This window comes from Osmerus eperlanus, chromosome 22 (assembly GCF_963692335.1).
Source record: "Osmerus eperlanus chromosome 22, fOsmEpe2.1, whole genome shotgun sequence".
Taxonomy (NCBI): Eukaryota; Metazoa; Chordata; class Actinopteri; order Osmeriformes; family Osmeridae; genus Osmerus; species Osmerus eperlanus.
The window spans coordinates 5,771,879-5,788,376 of NC_085039.1; the positions used below are offsets into that span (position 1 = coordinate 5,771,879).

Sequence of the window (16,498 nt, forward strand, 5' to 3'; positions counted from 1 at the left end):
AAGCCTGGCATTTTCTGTGTGTATGTGCTCTTGTTGGACCAAATGTCTTAACAAATATAGTAAAGAAACTTTACTATGACCTTGTGGGGCATTTGTGTTTGTGTACGTGTTCAGTCACTGACCTATCCGTTTGATGTCACTGATGTCCACCTCAGGCTCCGTGTAGGGTTTAAGCTCCTCCTCCTCGTGGCCCACATTCATCCAGCGGTCTCTCATGATTTGCTGACGAGGTAGTCAAACGAGACATGATTGGCTCACACCCACACTCAAAACCATCAAATCATAAAACAACATCCATCTCCCGCACCCCAAGTACAAATCTTGGGTGTTTCAATCCAGAAGTGTGTTTCCTTACATTTTACCTCCCTCTGACAAGAGAATGACAGGACTAAATCTGGATAATAGTCTGGGAATGAGAAGGATTTATTCTTGCACATAGGGCCGGGCGGTATGGCCAAAAATGTATATCACGGTATAATTCTGAAGCACGGACGGTAACGGTGTATATCACAATATATTCGTTTTTCTTAACATTTCAATGCGATCCGAACCGCTGTGGCTAATCTAGACTACCGTCCTCAGCTGGATTAGGATTGTGTACGGCAGGTGTGTCGCATGTGTAAAATGTTTCCAACTTTTGCAGTGCTTTGCCATGGAAGAGCTAAATGTAGCTTTCAACAGTACGTTTATGGGATCACAAGAAAACTTTTTTTACAATATTTGTAGTGAGGTATAACAATTTATTACATGGCTAAATTATCGATTATGTTGGCCTACAATAAACATTTCACAATTCTAACCAACTTGGCATCATTGCTTGCATGGCTACACTCTTCCATGCTGCATGTTTGACTTTTAAGTCTCTGTAAACGTCGGAAGTTGTCATATAAAACTAAAAGATAAAGCCCAAATCGATGCTCTCCTCCAAATGTGCAATACTAATTATGAGGATGGGGAAGATTGCTAGCGATATTTGTGTTAAAGTTTACATGGTATAGTCAAAATCCATATCGTAGGCCAAATTCATACCGGTATATTTCTATACAGTTCATACCGTCCTCCCCTACATGGACATGTCCTATAACTTTAAACCTGCAAATGTTGAAAACTCTCAAGGAAGAAAACAACTTTCTAAGATGGATATCAATCCTGTAACATGAGCCCTGTGAGTTTTGTGTCCTACCTCCAGACTTCCACGTTTGCCTGGGTTGAGCACCAGCAATTTCTTGAGCAAGTTTTCACAGTCTGTAGACATGTAGAAAGGGATGCGATACTTTCCCCTGAGGACTCGCTCTCTCAGCTCCTACACAAACACACACACCAAGGCAGATTAAATAACTTCTTGATAAACTATACACTTGAACAATATGTCAAGAAATGGATAGAATATGTGTGCATGTCCATCCAAAAAAAGAACGGTACACAGTACACACACTCAAAAGGCAACTGGAAAACTCTTTTTTCACACGCACCTTTAGGTTCTGCCCGTCAAAGGGCAGTGAGCCGCTGACCAGCGTGTAGAGGATGACCCCCAGGCTCCATACGTCCACCTCAGGCCCGTCGTACTTCTTCCCCTGGAAGAGCTCCGGGGCGGCGTAGGGAGGAGAGCCGCAGAAGGTGTCCAGCTTGCTGCCCAGCGTGAACTCATTGCTGAAGCCAAAGTCAGCGATCTTGATGTTCATGTCGGCGTCCAGAAGCAGGTTCTCTGCCTGTTTAGGAGCGAGGGTGGATGAGAGACAGGCAAGGAAGAGAAGGATGAGAGGCAGTGTGCGTGTGTTTCACTCACCTTAAGATCCCTGTGAACAATCCTCTTCTGATGGCAATATTGCACTGCAGAGACAATCTGAAGGAGAGAGTGAGACAAAGAGAATCAGTTTCATACATTTTCAGAGGCAATTCTTAAACATCTAAACATTCCCAATACCACTTTTCAATTCTGATATTTTGAAATAGCAATACAGTATTTATGTTCTTTATCAGAGTTCAAGAAACTCTCAATAAAGAGTTGCCTGTCCGCATCAGAATGCGGTACGACCTTCTGTCTGTTAATGTTGCTAACGGGGACTCATTAATCACTATAACAATATTAGCTGCCGCGCTAATAAAACCCGAAGCAGCGCAACCATTTTTGATAGTCACTAACGCAAGCTAATTAATTAGCCAGTCAGTGAATAAAACAATGCTCTCAACGGAGGCTGCATTTGAGTCCTGCGATAAGAATAATTGAATGAAGAATGAGAGTCCCGCGTCAAACACTATGAAAATGCATCCTTCCTTCCTAGTTTCAACTGATGTTGATTTTAGAGATTCACTCTCTTATTGATTTTCTGGTCACAGACTGAGCCCCATCCCTACCAAATCAATAGTGAAATAAATATTAATTGTCCATCCTTTGTGTTCAGCCAACCCTCCTACTGTAAGTGTTAGAATTTGGCATTTCTCATTCAATTTCGCCATGCATGTAAGAAGAAAATACAAAACATAAACACCAAAATACACTGTAACTTCCGATAAATAACATTCAAGTTCAAGTTGTTGGTGCAGTACGTTTTTGTACGGCACTTTTCCTCAGGGGAGGTTGTGGACCATTTCAACTGGGGGGGCAAGCTGGGATTGTACTCTCAGCGGACCAGTTACATTAAACATTATTGTTGTGAAAGGGGCAAAGGCCACCCCCCCCCCCCCCCCCCAAGAACCACCCCTGCTAATAATCATGAATAAGCTGAAGATAGGGAAATGTCACAAGAATGACAAAGACACGAGAACTAGACCGCAGTCATGTCACATTAAAACAGTGGCAAGAGCCTTCATTCCTACAAGGTAAAGAGTTGAGGCTAAAGTTCCAAACTGCAGCCACTTGAGGGCAGCATGACTTGTGATTTGTGTGTACTACACTGGGAAGTGATAAACTACTTCCATGTCCTGTCTTTCTACTTAGTGATTCAGTAGGACATTGGCACCAGTGCTGACTAATATATATATATATATGAATGGCATTCTCTGGCACTAGACTTTAACATTCGGGTTAACAAACAGACTCATACCAAAGTTGTTGTTAATACATCCTCACCAGCTGTCAGATCTCTCACACACTCACACTCACAATCCCTGAGAGACTATTAGCTCGTCTCCTTATTCAGAGCACAAACCCATCTCCTGTAGTGCCTGTAGCAGGGAAATGCACTCAGTGCGCTACAGTACTCTCCATCTCTCCCTCTCACTCCATCACCCTGTCAACCTCTCCCTCCATCACCCTGTCTCCATCACCCTCCCTCCCCCTCCCTCCCTCTCCCTCTCCCTCCCCCTTTCCCTCTCGATATCACACTTTCCATCTTCTCTCTTCTCCCCTCTCCCTATAACCCCTTATCTTCGTCTTTCCTCCCTCTCCCTCTCCTCTTCTATATCACACTTCTCATCTCTATTCCTCTCCTCCCCTCTCTCTATAACCCTTTGTCTCCCCCTTTCCTCCTTCTCTCTCCCCTTCTCTATCACATTCTCCATCTTTCTCCCTCTCCTTCTGCTCCCTCCATCTCGAACACCAATAATCATCCCTCCCTTTTTTCACTCCCTCCCTCTGTCCCTCCCACTAATCTCTCTCTTGCTCTGCTCCATGACTGTTCTGGCCTCTCCTGCCCAGCATCTCTCACTCCCCATCCCCTCTTCCTCTCCCTTTCGCCTTCATCAGTGCCACCCTCCCCTCCTCCCTTGCCATTTCTCTCGGTCCCCACCTCTCTATTGCAACAACGTTTCTTTACTTCCTAGATCCCTTTGCCACCCCATCCTCCCCTCCCTGCATTCCCCCTTTCACCCCTGCATTCTCTCTTTCATCTCGGGGTAGATTCGTGTCTGCAAACATGACCGACGATGTGGGAGATGCACAAAGACGGCACCTTGCTCCAGTTTCAGATTTTGCTGTCCCTGTGTGTGTGTTTCTGTGTGTGTTTCTCTGTGTGTTTCTGTGTGTGTGTGTCTGACAGACACACTTACCTGACGAAACTTGGCCCGCGCCTCCTTCTCCTTCATCCGTCCATGTGCAACTAAGTAGTCAAACACTTCGCCTGGGAGACACACATACACAAACAAAAAAGTCATATCAGGAGTCCATGAGCCTGCCTGAAGCTAGACCAACTATGTGACACCAGGGTTAACATTTTTAAGTGAATAAAAATAAATAAAAGTAAATAGAGTGTAAATGATCATGGGAAACATAATTTTTAACAAGTTCTATTTGAAGAAGAGACAATATAAATGACCCCCGCTCACGCACTGACCCCAGTCAGAGGTATATGCCGCAGTGGCCTTCATATCCGTTGTTTTTTAACTCATAAAAAGAATACTGTAAAGGCCAGGCTAAGATGCTGTGGCAAGGTCAGGAGGACCTGGACCAATGCTGCTCACCTCCACTGGCGTACTCCATTATCAAATAGAGTGTCTTCTCTGTTTCGATGACTTCAAATAATTTAACTTGCGGAAAAAAGGAGACAGAGAAAACATTAGTTGGGAAGTGAATGTGTGTGTGTGTGTGTAGAGTTTGGAGGCTTGGGGTGTTGGTACCCATCTTGTCTAGTTAGTAAATCCTACTGTTACTATGACTAGGGATTTGTGAGAAAAGATCAGCTTGTTTGTATTTGTTATGAACTACGCATGACCTCTCTATGCATGACCTCTCTGTCACAAGACACAAGAACATCTATTCTACAATGAAACATTGCAGCATTAAATCCAGGGACCAAATTGGTTAAGAGGTCCAAATGTAAAGCCTTGTCTGAAACACACACAACCGCACACACCCAGGCTAACGTGCGGCAACGTGTTTCCTGATTTACTCCACGCTAATTGCCGAAGAATGACACCCTTCCTGTCACACTCATTTCATTATTATGAACAGAGGAAGAGAAAGAGCTATTTAGAAAAAGAGAGATATAGAAAGAGAGAAGGAAAGTCTTGAGAGGGGGCAATGGACAAGGACTAGAGATCCGACCACAAAAACCTGATGAAGAGCTTCTACCACAGGTGGACCAGAACAGTAGTTCTGGTTTACCTGTGCTAACAAATAACAAACATGGGCATGGGGTGTGGATTCAGGAACGACCAATAAATTGCTCAATTTTTGGAAAACGGGTTATGACATTGTCTGACTCATAAATTTACTCAAGCTGGTTTTGATAACAGTTATGCTACATGTACTGTATATCAGCGGTGTTACATTTTTGTTAGTATTTGCATAATATTATGGTATTTTACTGTAAATACTAGAACTTCTGTCACACTACATAAAGTGTTCTAAAATGAATCCCCAGCATAGTAACTACGGCAAGACAGACAGTAGATGATGACTAACTGATCTTTCATAATTTAATCTCTTAGTCAAAATCATTTGATACAACAAAACGACCCACAATAACTATTCCTGGAAAGGATGCCTTGTGCTTTAAATAAATATTTGCAGCGTGTATGTGTGTGCATCTCTGAGTGTGAGTCTGTCTGTGTGTGTGTACAATAACTCCTCGTCTCTAAGGTCCCAATGACTCCATCAGACAGCGTTAAATGAAAACCATGTTTGATGGGCGTAATTTGGACTGGCTCACTCCGAGGAATGGACCAACACAGGAGCATCTCAAAGTCAAACAGGGCGGACCGCCAGGAAAAAAATATCACAACCTCCGGCTTCCTCCACCATCCCTCATGGCCCAACGATGCCATTTCAATCCCAGAGTGCAGCTTTCCATCAACTTGTTGTGTACTGAATACCGGATGTGCCTCTCATCATATCGACCGTAGCAGACTAGGCACACTACATTTAAAATTATGGGTGAAAGCTGTCGACTAAGCAGGCGATGGCCTGGCACAAATTCTCAGGTTTTGAATGCAGTCTCATTTTACACGGACGCAAAATGTTTTGGTTGTCAAAGACAGATAACAATAGATGCAGTACTGAATTTTGTCGGCAAAAAAACAAACAAAAAAACATCAAGAGTTCTTGCAATGTGTTAATCACATCGTTGGCAATGTGGGAGTGTGATATCACCTACCTAAATAAATGAACTGTTAACTCTACATAATTAGGCTCCATTTCTGCCAAGAGATTAAACTAATGAATAAAAGCTTACCTATGTTGGGGTGATTCAAGATCTTCATAATCCTTACTTCGCGAAAGAGCTGTGAAAGAGAAAGGAAAAGAGAAGATTTTATCTCAATCTAAATGTAACACTTTTTACTGATGGCTTTCTCGCTCTCAGACAAGTTTAATGATTCTGAAACATGCAAAAGGGATTAATAATAAATCAAATTAAAAATAGAAAATTGGGTGACATCGTGTGACATTCGAGAGATATGTCATGCTGCAGAACACCAAAGGATAAAAGAGAGGACAGTATCTGGCTGTTTAGCAGAACAGTTGTGTCAGTCTGAGTGACTGAATATGCCAGCATGTGATCATAGCATGTCTACCACAAGACAAGTAGACTCATAAACAACACCAGAGTTTAAGTCTAACCTGTATCATCCAAAATTGCCTAAAAATTTCAAGCACTTTTTTAAAACCAATTACAATGTCCCCTACAATGTAAAGTGTAATGTAAATTGTCATCTATCCCTTTTGCAATTCTGTCAAAGTCAAATTGACTTTGTCTCAGAACTTGCTTAACAGACTTGCTTCCAGCCCAGGATTAATTACTACATGTAACACAATTAGGAACAGAATCAAAGTCCTGAAATTGAGCTGAGGTGGGCAAGCCAATAATTTGACAACCATTATAAGTTTGCATAAATGGGTTTTCCAGTAGCTAAAACCCAATATGCCCCTCATCCTAAGGTATTATTGGCATGCTTGTTGAAGCAACGTTAAAAGGCAATATTTAGCCTCTTCATCTTTGATTGCTCAAGTGTGCAGTGATTTTGTCACCAGAGACAGATCACTAGCTGGAGAGTGTGTGTGTTTGAGTTTTATCTGTGTGTGTTTGTGAGTAGTATGTGTGTTTGTGTGAGTAGGATCTGTGTGAGTGTGTGTGTGAAAATATTGTGTGTCTGTGCTTGTGTGTGAGAGTAGTATGTGTGTGTTGGTGTGTGTGTGTGTGTGTGAGAGAGTAGTATGCGTGTGTCGGTGTGTGCTTGGCTCATGACAGCATTGACCATAATGCTTGAGTGATGGCCCCAATGTCTCCATGGTAGCGCCGTTACCCGGGTGATTAGGCAGCGTCACTCAAACTGTGAGATAGCCTCGCTGACACTTGTCAAGTGTCTCTCCTCCCCTCTCCCTGCACCAGCTTCCAGATGGTGAAGCTCTCTTGCAGCTCAAAAACATCCCATTTACACCTCCCTGTCACTCCCTCCACCCATCCTCTGGCTCCACCAATTGAGAATTCTTCCCAAAGGTCCTTCAAGGTGAAGAAAAAAAGAAATACCTTTCTCCAACAGAACCGAATATGACCCAAATGTTCACAGCACCGAGTTGTGTCATTTTATCACAGGCTGGCCAAAACATTTCATTAAGGGCTTTTATTTGTGTTGAAGTGGAACACTAAAATGGGAGTAGTCATTGTCAGGATTAACAATCAACAGGAGTACAGTCTAGTCTCAAAGTCAAAGGAATGCGCTTATTTTGTTAAAACCAGACCATCGGTGTCCTATTTAGTCAACAGGAGACAGGCCATGGATGACGTTCTATGGCCTCTAAAGGGGGGCGTGCGCAAGTGTAATAACTTGAACGCAGCATGTAAACTCCAATGTGTCCACTGCATTTAAATAAACCTGTTGTTATTGTCATCTGATCCTGTTCTTGCATTTTTTTGATATAGCAAGAGAAATCAAGGATAGTGAAAATTCTCATTTGGAGTCCCCCTACCCAGACACAAAGGGGAAACTCTAATGACACACCCACAAAATCAGGATGTGATGCATCAAATGCCCAAGGGGGGCGGGGTAACAGTAGTGCTATATTTAGTCACCGCTAACAATCAGAGCTATAAATAGCTCCGCCCTTGGATACAGGAGAACCCCCTTAGCCAGGATGAGCCTCGTTGATTTATTTCCATAGCATCTTGAACAAGATTGGTTGGTTCCCGAAGACGAGCTTAATAGGGCGGGGAAGGGAATGGGTATGCAAAGTCAATCACTTTGTGTTTCCAAGTGTGTGAGTGCAGTCAACCCAAATATTCAGTGCGTGTCCCCCATTCAATGTGCAGGCAGAAATACTGTGCACATGAACACTTCCACGAGGGGCACCAGACATGTTGTCAACAGCTAGATAGAGAGGGGGGGACGACAAAAATGGTATTAGTCTCCCTGGCGTAGCCACGCATTCCTGCGTAGACTGTGTTCGTTTATTAATGGCCTGCGTCATTCGGCGTCTCACACGGACACATGAAACAGTCTTGGTTTTAACATCCCCCTCTGGAGGATTTCCTCCACTCGTAGCCGAACGTCAGCAAACGCACTTATCTGGCACGTACGCGTGCATGTGCACATGCCCACACCCACACTTATCAATGAACTGCAGCAAAACTGCAGCCAGCCACTAGCCCTGCCTCCTCCCCTTCACCACCACCACCACCACCACCCCACCCCCCCCCCCCCCCTCCTCCTCCTCCTCAGTCTCAAATCCTGATGGCTGACTGGCTGATGTGGAGTGACGGGCGCACACGTGGCCACGACTTCCAACGGCGCTGGCACAGGAGACGCAATAGCACTCCGTTACACACACACACACACACCTCGTAATTAACATGGAGACTGTGGGGAGAGCGGCTAAAACAATGTTAGACAGCGCCGGGGGGGTGCTGGTTTCCTCTGTGGTTTGAAAAAGGTGTGCCACGTGGCTCACACCATTCCAACATTTGATAGACTCACTAATACCACTAACCATAGTTTAGTGTTTGCATACTTCAAGCTTAAGGTTTGGTTTTTCTACATGGTTAGAAAACATTTAACCAAATATATAAGCCTACTGCTTTTTCACGTTAGTAGAACTTAGTCGAGTTTGACAAAGGAAAATACAGCATTCTGTCTGCATCCATATTCTACATGAAGGCTCTGTCCTTCAATTTCTTCATTTTTCTGTTGAACTCAAGACAGCTGGAAGCCCTCTAGGTAACCCCTTTTACTTTCAATGCCTAACATCTTGACTGCAAAGTCTTACATTACCTTTAATTCACTTAGCATTTTAGACGCTTTTATCCGAAAGTAGTCCACGCAATACCGAAAAAACTAATAGTCTTCATAAGAATGACAAAAGAAGCAGGGAGGAATTGACAAAGGTTTGACAGGTTTGCCTTTAGCACAATGAGTCAGCTTGTTCTGACATCTGCCTCATTGTAGACATTTCCGGATCACCTCAGTGCATCATTTTGATAAATCAGTTCAAATAATAGTAATGACTAAATCAAACACACTCACGAGAAGAGACAGTGATAACAAAGGAACAGATGAGTGGGTTGAAAGGAACAGTGACGTTAGCCACAAAGTGCTGTGCATTGTGTTTGATCAGTGCTTGGTGAACAGATCCTTGTCATACTTGTGAAACATGAACGTGGTGCCTCTCTCTCACGCGCGCACACACACACACACACACACACACCATCGATAATGATAAACAGAGATGGGAAAAGCATATCTTGACTCGTTTAAAGGGCGTGGACTACAACAATGACGTTTCACACACGCACCACACACACACACAATGGCGTGTGGAGAACGGAGGGCAGTGGAAGGTCACCTACCTGCTTAGAATGCAAGATGCGAAACTGAAGAGATGGAGAGGGGAGGAAAAGAGAGGAAAAGAGAAAGAGAGGCAAAATGCTAAATGGTGGAGCGAGTGCGAGGGGGGAGGTACGCGAGGAAGAGGGAGGGGACAAGGGGGCTTCGTCCCTACCACCCACCAAAGGCAAAAAAAACTAAACAATACAGGGTGACAGATCGGGTCATCACATTCCGACGCCATCCCGGCAACCCTTTGTTCCCCTGGCTCCCCCTGTTCTCAAGCGCTCCACATTTTTTGGGGGCTTCTCTTTTTGGGGGGGGGAGATCAAGAGTCATGTAAGACCAGACACAAGGCACAAGAACACAGAGCAGAGGAAGAAGAGAGGTACATATGTATTGAATTTGACTTATATTTGCAGTATTTGGAGAAGTATTCAGCAAGTTAGTTATATTGAATGAATGATGTTAGGTGATTGAGTATGGTGTTCACAGAGGGGTGACAGAATAGGCTCTTCTTGACTAAGTTCAAGCATTGTCAGGGTATAGGCCTTTCTACAGTTCACCACAGTAAAAAGAGAAAGAAAACATGTTAAACTACAGATTGAATTACCAACTGTCCCACATACATTTGGCGCATGCTCAAATCATAGGCTTCCGTTACATCAAATGATCTTTTACACAGGCAGATCATTCTTTTCACAGAATCTTGTTATGGGAAGATACTTCTTTTTTTTCTCCCCCATCAAATATGTGATTTGTAATGCATTCCTGCGCACTAAGTCCTCCATCTGACAACTGGGGGAGGCTATTTTTAGTCAAATATTTCTAAATGCCACAACGGCATTCCAAACTGATGCTGACAAGTGTAAGACTTCTTGAGATGGAATTATTTGATGGTCCATCTATCTGACTTGATGGCTTACTCTGAAAAGGGTTCCCAAACCAGCTGTCTTGCAAAGACAAAAATGTGCACAAACACAAAAGCACATACACCCTTGCCCCATCCGCTCCCCCTACAGAAAAACACACATGCATGTACACACACATCTGGTCCACCCCATGTCATACACTCAGTACCTCAGTTGGGACTCACATTTTATTTGAGAAGACAAGAAAGAGTTGCTTGTGCGCACACACAGACAGACAAAAGACAATGACGTACACGGTGAAACACTTTCCCCTGTTAGACAAAAGTGAGGCATGTTAATTGCTTCCAGAAGGTGCCATGGTTGTGATCTAGGAATTCAGCTTGACTGTTAATTTCTTAATGTCTGACATAGCATAATGTGTCACAGTCAAACTTATGATACGACAGAAAGATTTGTGGAGGGTATAACCTTGATGAGAGTTGGTTAGAGCCTGTGTCTTGCAAAATTAGCTGTCTTAAGCATACAGTACCAATATTTTTCATTTCAACCAATACAGAATTTTACATATTTGTAAACATTATTTGCAACTCGCAAAGGAACAATTTGCCTGATACTGTTTCGTAACGATATCCGCTATCGTTTTGGGTTTAAAGTTCAACACGTCTGTCAAGCTGGCCTGTTTGCATTAAGTCTGTACTCATCTGTGTCTGTTCTTCTGGTTCAGTAAGGCCAGGGCTGGGTCAAGACATCCGTGTTTGAACATGTGTGAATCTCGCTTGGCTTTGAGTGAAAACTTCAGTAGGGAGACGCTTTAAGGTGTCTTGTGTTAGGTTAAGAGATATATTTGTAAGGCATAATTGGGAAGAAGGGTGGTTTCCATTGCATCATGAATCCATTAATCACTACCTTGTCAGGAAAGGGTTCATGTGTGTGTATGCATACTGCATATATATGTGTGTGTGTGTCTGTGTATATATGCGTGCGTGCCTTTCCATAACCTTCATGGAATTTTATGGATTAGAAGAAACTGTTAGCAAGTACTAGCTGAGAGTAAAGACTTACATTTGATTAGGGACTAGAACAAATGGTTTATAATGCAATGTCAGTTCAACCTCCCTCAAATACTCATTACTGGCAAAATACCACGTGATACAAGTGATTTGTGGATGATTTATCGGATTTACAAGTCAGACTCAAATACACATTAAAATTAAAATGCACAATCGCCTATTGGTTCACCTTTCTTCCGCGACGGGCCAACAGAGATGGTGCGTCTTTGTTAAGAGTTGTGTAGGAAGCTCTCTCCTATCATTAATCAGAAAACAGGCGGAATTCCTTCCTACCGAGGTACAAGGCATGGTCAAGTAATTGACTTGCAGACAGAGGCCTCTTTTAGCTTTTCCGACCACACAGAAAACACAGCGGCTGGCAGAGAAAGGGGCCCTAAGCTTACGATCCAAGTGGAGCTCTGCCCATATCCTATCTGTCTGCTTTTGTTTCCTTTTGTCGTCTTCCATCATCTGCTTTGTTAACACACAGGACAAGCTAACCCATCGATATGTTGGACACCTTTCTTGGGTTCTGCTTTCAGAATCAGAATCCGGTTTATTCGCCATGTATGTTAAACATTTTCATAGTGAAGTTCATGGTATCAGTACTCAGGGGATAGTGGGGGGAAGGAGGCATCTTTTGCCTATTGATGTGCACCAGAGGACGATTGCTGGGGGAAGGTGGGCCCAGTTCAAAGATGCAGTGCCCCTCACCTTCACCAAACAAATGGGGCTAATGCCAGCTCTGAAACGATTACTATTGATCCACTGCTATACGATAGCACGGCTGACCCTAGCAGCAGCACAGAACAATGATTGATGGATTCTTTTGTCCAATGGTGAGGACAGAACCTTGTAAATTCTTGCATCTAAATGTAGATTTTTGCTATATTTAAATGGTGGTTTGGTATTCATCAGTGTTTGTCTTTTATCCAGTGGCGGTTCTAGACAAATTTTACTGAGGGGGTCAAGGAGGGAGGGGGGGGGGGGCAGTGTTTAATCAGAGGGGCACATTAAAAAACGGAAACAAATTATATTTAACCATAAAATACTTAAATTTTGCTTTACATTAAAATCATAAAAACAGCTCTGGCTCTCCCTCTTCCAGCTCCTCAGCTCTCTCAATACTGATATGTTTCTCTAACTTTTTTATTTACTGGGGCAAAAAAAGCTGCAATGTCCCATCCTGGTTTCATGATGACTACTAGAGCAGTAGTATTTTTTATTCAGTCAGCTCAGGGGGGCCACAGGGGGGGTCAGGGACATTTTTACAGGGGCACTGGCCCCTGTAGGCCCCCGTGTAGAACCGCACCTGTTACCATCACATCTATTAATCTAGTTAAAAATTACAGGTTTGTATTCACTCACAGTCTACATTCCTAAGTCTACATCCAAGCTTTGAAGTGAATCAATTCCCCCTCCTAACATGATTACAATCAGCACATGGTGATCTCTATAATGACAGCGACAAGCAATACCAATGCTGAGCAAAGGTTTTAGGGTTAATAATATGCCTTTGTACTTTGTAAGTTGAACAAGTTACCCAGTGCCAAGCTGAAATTGGACTCCGTGGCTACCTAGGGTGACGTTAATTATGTTGTCCACGCTCTTAATGACAACCCAGAAATGATAAACAAAAGGGGAAGAGAGCTCCCAAGTGCGTTGTTGGCAATGCAACCACCATGACAGAAAAAAGCCTTTCATACTACATAACCGTTAGTAATAATGCTAACAGGTGGTGTTGCATCCACCCATCCATAAGGTAACAACTCATTTAAAAACACAATGTGTAAACTGGGTGGTTACAGCATCAGCACGTAAACTTCTGTATTCATGCTTTGGGTGATTTATCTGCTAGCATGTGCAGTCCTGCCCTGTGTTATCCCTCCCCCCCCCCCCCCCCCCCGACCCCGAAATATTGATATTTGTTTGTGTTGCTAGGAACATTTTCCTGACAACCTATAATAGTGGTATTCTAATGATGGACTTCTCATTCCCAATGTTCACCAGATGAAACGCCCTGCCAAAGCCATTTATGAGGATTTCAGTTTGTGTTTCTACGTCAAAAATGGACTTCGGCATCTCAAATTTCAAGTTTTTATTTTGAGTATCCTGAACAAACTTTTCCTTTGTTTTGATCTCATACTTTTGAGTGTGTAGTTCATGTCACTGTTTTGATAGCGGTGTCAAATGTATACACCCTTTTCATAAACTATCAATGGATACCACAGGTAAAAACAAACCACAAGTATACATTACTACCACGTTGTTTCATCCACTAAAGTAATTCTCATCCAACTGAATAAAGACATTAGCAATCCATCCACTTATAACAACATAACCTAAAACTACGATTTGATATTGTGTGCAAGTACATCTCTCTAATAATGACAGGAATCTCTCTCTGTGTGTGTGTGTACAAATTAAAATGGGTTTAGTTTCCCAAGACCACCTAAAGAACCGGGCACTTTGCAAAGTTCATATTTTTCAAACGTCCTTTTTAAAATCCAACTGAGTGCAGTGCCACAATTGATGTTGTATGGATAAGCATTTCGAAAACAAAATTAGATTATTGCCACCAGTTTGGCTTGCTCTCTTTACTTTGGACTCAGCCTTCTTGAGTTGTCTGAGCTGCACTAAGATGGTTCTAGCGAGCCAAAACAATATTGATATAACAAGCCTAAAACCGGCATGAGACATGAACAATATTATATATGTCAGTGTCATACAGAACATCTGAGACTATTTCACTGATGAAAGACTGGCTAGCTATACAAAAACATACAATATTAAAAATGGATGGCTTATTTCAGTAGGTGTAGCTGGAAGGTTATTAGCTACAATTGTTGCTGTGTGGACTATGGCTCTGGACTGCACAAAATCACAATGATTTAGCCTAGGAAGACAACACAGAATTGATTTTCATTGCTTTAGGCATCACTTGCTGGACAACCTTTCAATTGGCAATTCACAAATATGTTTTTGGGTACCCTATAGCCTACCGTTATCTTGAAGCAAATTCGCTTTTATTCGCTTTCGATATGGCCAGGTTAGCAGTGCTGACTGCTGGCATATAAATCAGATGCTTTCAAAGGGTTTTCTTTATGGATGAAATGCTGGCTAGCTAACAGAACGACAATATAAAATGTATACTTTCAGTATAGATCAGTGAAGTTTGTTACATAAACTAATGTGTTTACTGATGTCAAAACTGCCTGCCAGTGCAAAAAATCACCAGCTGCATCATGGACATGGGCACTATTCTACTATACTACCACTTTAGCCTCCTTGGTTGTTTTGTCGAGGCATGGATGTTGCAATTGTGCATGTAATGACTTCTGTTATGAACTAAACGTCTAGATGTTTGTGGTGGTAAGACTATTTAACAGAGAAGCAATATAATAAATGTTTTATCACCATAACATAAGCAATTGATAATGTAGAAAACAGCAGACAAATGAAGGCTACATTATCATTTGCATGAATGTACTAGAGCATTGGCAATTTGTTTAAAATAATGAAAAAATGCTTTTATGATGTACATAAGTGACTAGAATAGATTATGTGGAGGTTGACTGAAGTACTTCAGAGATGACAGATCATTTCAATTGTGATCTGAGAAATACAGGTACCAAAGCCACTGAGAAGAACTGTCATCACCAGCTGTATCACGGGCACTGCACAATCTATCTATAATTAAATAAATCTGTGTGTGTCACCGACATCATTGCGAGCTGTGCCCCATCTATAATTCCAGGAATCTGTGTGTGTGTGTGTGTGCCACCACTTTTATCACGGGCACTGTGCAATATCTATAATTCAAGTAATCTGTATTTGTGTGTTTCACTGACATGTTAAGCACCAACTGCATCGCGGGCACTGTGCACTAGTCCAATTAATGTCATGACAGGACTTCAGCCTTCCCTAAAAATGACCCAGTAAGAAATAATCAGGCACAATGACAGCAAGTCTTCCAAACCCTAAAATAACCTGATCAGACTCAGAATCAACTAAGATTCAGTCTAACTTTAGAGGGTCCCCAGCTGCAATATCCTAAAATGTGTCAAAAAGTCAGGCAAAGTTCCTGGTGTTACAGTCAAAGGCAATCAGCATTAGGCAATCAGCATTAATCCAGTGACATACCTAAGCCATGTTTTGTGACTTGAGAAATAGTTCTGGGGATTAAGTTGACACCAACACTATAAGTAAAGTTAAACTCAAAACTACATTGAAATACTAAAAGAAGGTTGTATAGACTCAAGAATCTAGCTTGAAACTTTTGTCACGTTATTATGGAAAATCATGGAAAGAGAGAAAGAAAGAGAAGGGGTGGATTGATTAAGGTAAGGTCTTACCTTCTGTAGACTAGTGGGGTTCAATTGAGTTTTGTCTATTATCTTCACGGCGACCTAGAGAAGTCAAGACAACACACAAACATACAATTAAACACCAAACAAAGTAAACCATTTACCCATTTTGTGTTGGTCACAAAAAAGTCTGGTCTCTGAGAAGACCCCCAAGTGAGAAAGAAAGTTTGGATTATTAGTAATAATAATTTGATATCACTGTGTGCTCCATGTGAGGTGTGCCTTTCTCAGAAGCAAGAGGGATGAAGTCACCAGCATGCCCGTGTATACAGCCTTGGGGTTGGTAATTTGAGCTCAAAATTGAAAATCTATTCAGGCCCTGATTCCTGCTGTCTGGTTTCTCTTTACACTGTGGTTGCATATACCCAAACTGACATATGTGGCCATTTGAACACCAGTAGAGGTGTAGCTACAGTACAAATAGATACAAACATGTAAAAGGTTAAATAATACACAATGTCACAAAGATGTGGGATGCAAGGGTATATGTTGATACATTCAGACAGAATCCGTTTTC

At 42.4% G+C, this 16,498-nt stretch overlaps 1 protein-coding gene across 4 annotated transcripts in view; it reads right to left on the reverse strand.

The window, feature by feature from the left end:
- mark1 (MAP/microtubule affinity-regulating kinase 1) overlaps positions 1-16,498 on the reverse strand; it is a 36,661-nt gene that overhangs the window by 10,374 nt on the left and 9,789 nt on the right. For 2 of the 4 annotated variants that reach the window (XM_062448594.1, XM_062448596.1), the window contains exons 3-11: positions 15,970-16,023; positions 9,717-9,740; positions 6,111-6,159; positions 4,399-4,464; positions 3,988-4,058; positions 1,787-1,843; positions 1,473-1,709; positions 1,184-1,303; positions 123-222 (exon numbers count right to left, since the gene is read on the reverse strand). In XM_062448594.1, coding sequence (XP_062304578.1) covers positions 123-222; positions 1,184-1,303; positions 1,473-1,709; positions 1,787-1,843; positions 3,988-4,058; positions 4,399-4,464; positions 6,111-6,159; positions 9,717-9,740; positions 15,970-16,023 — 778 coding nt within the window. The remainder of the gene's footprint in view (positions 1-122; positions 223-1,183; positions 1,304-1,472; positions 1,710-1,786; positions 1,844-3,987; positions 4,059-4,398; positions 4,465-6,110; positions 6,160-9,716; positions 9,741-15,969; positions 16,024-16,498) is intronic. The other 2 variants (XM_062448595.1, XM_062448597.1) reach the window with 1 other exon arrangement.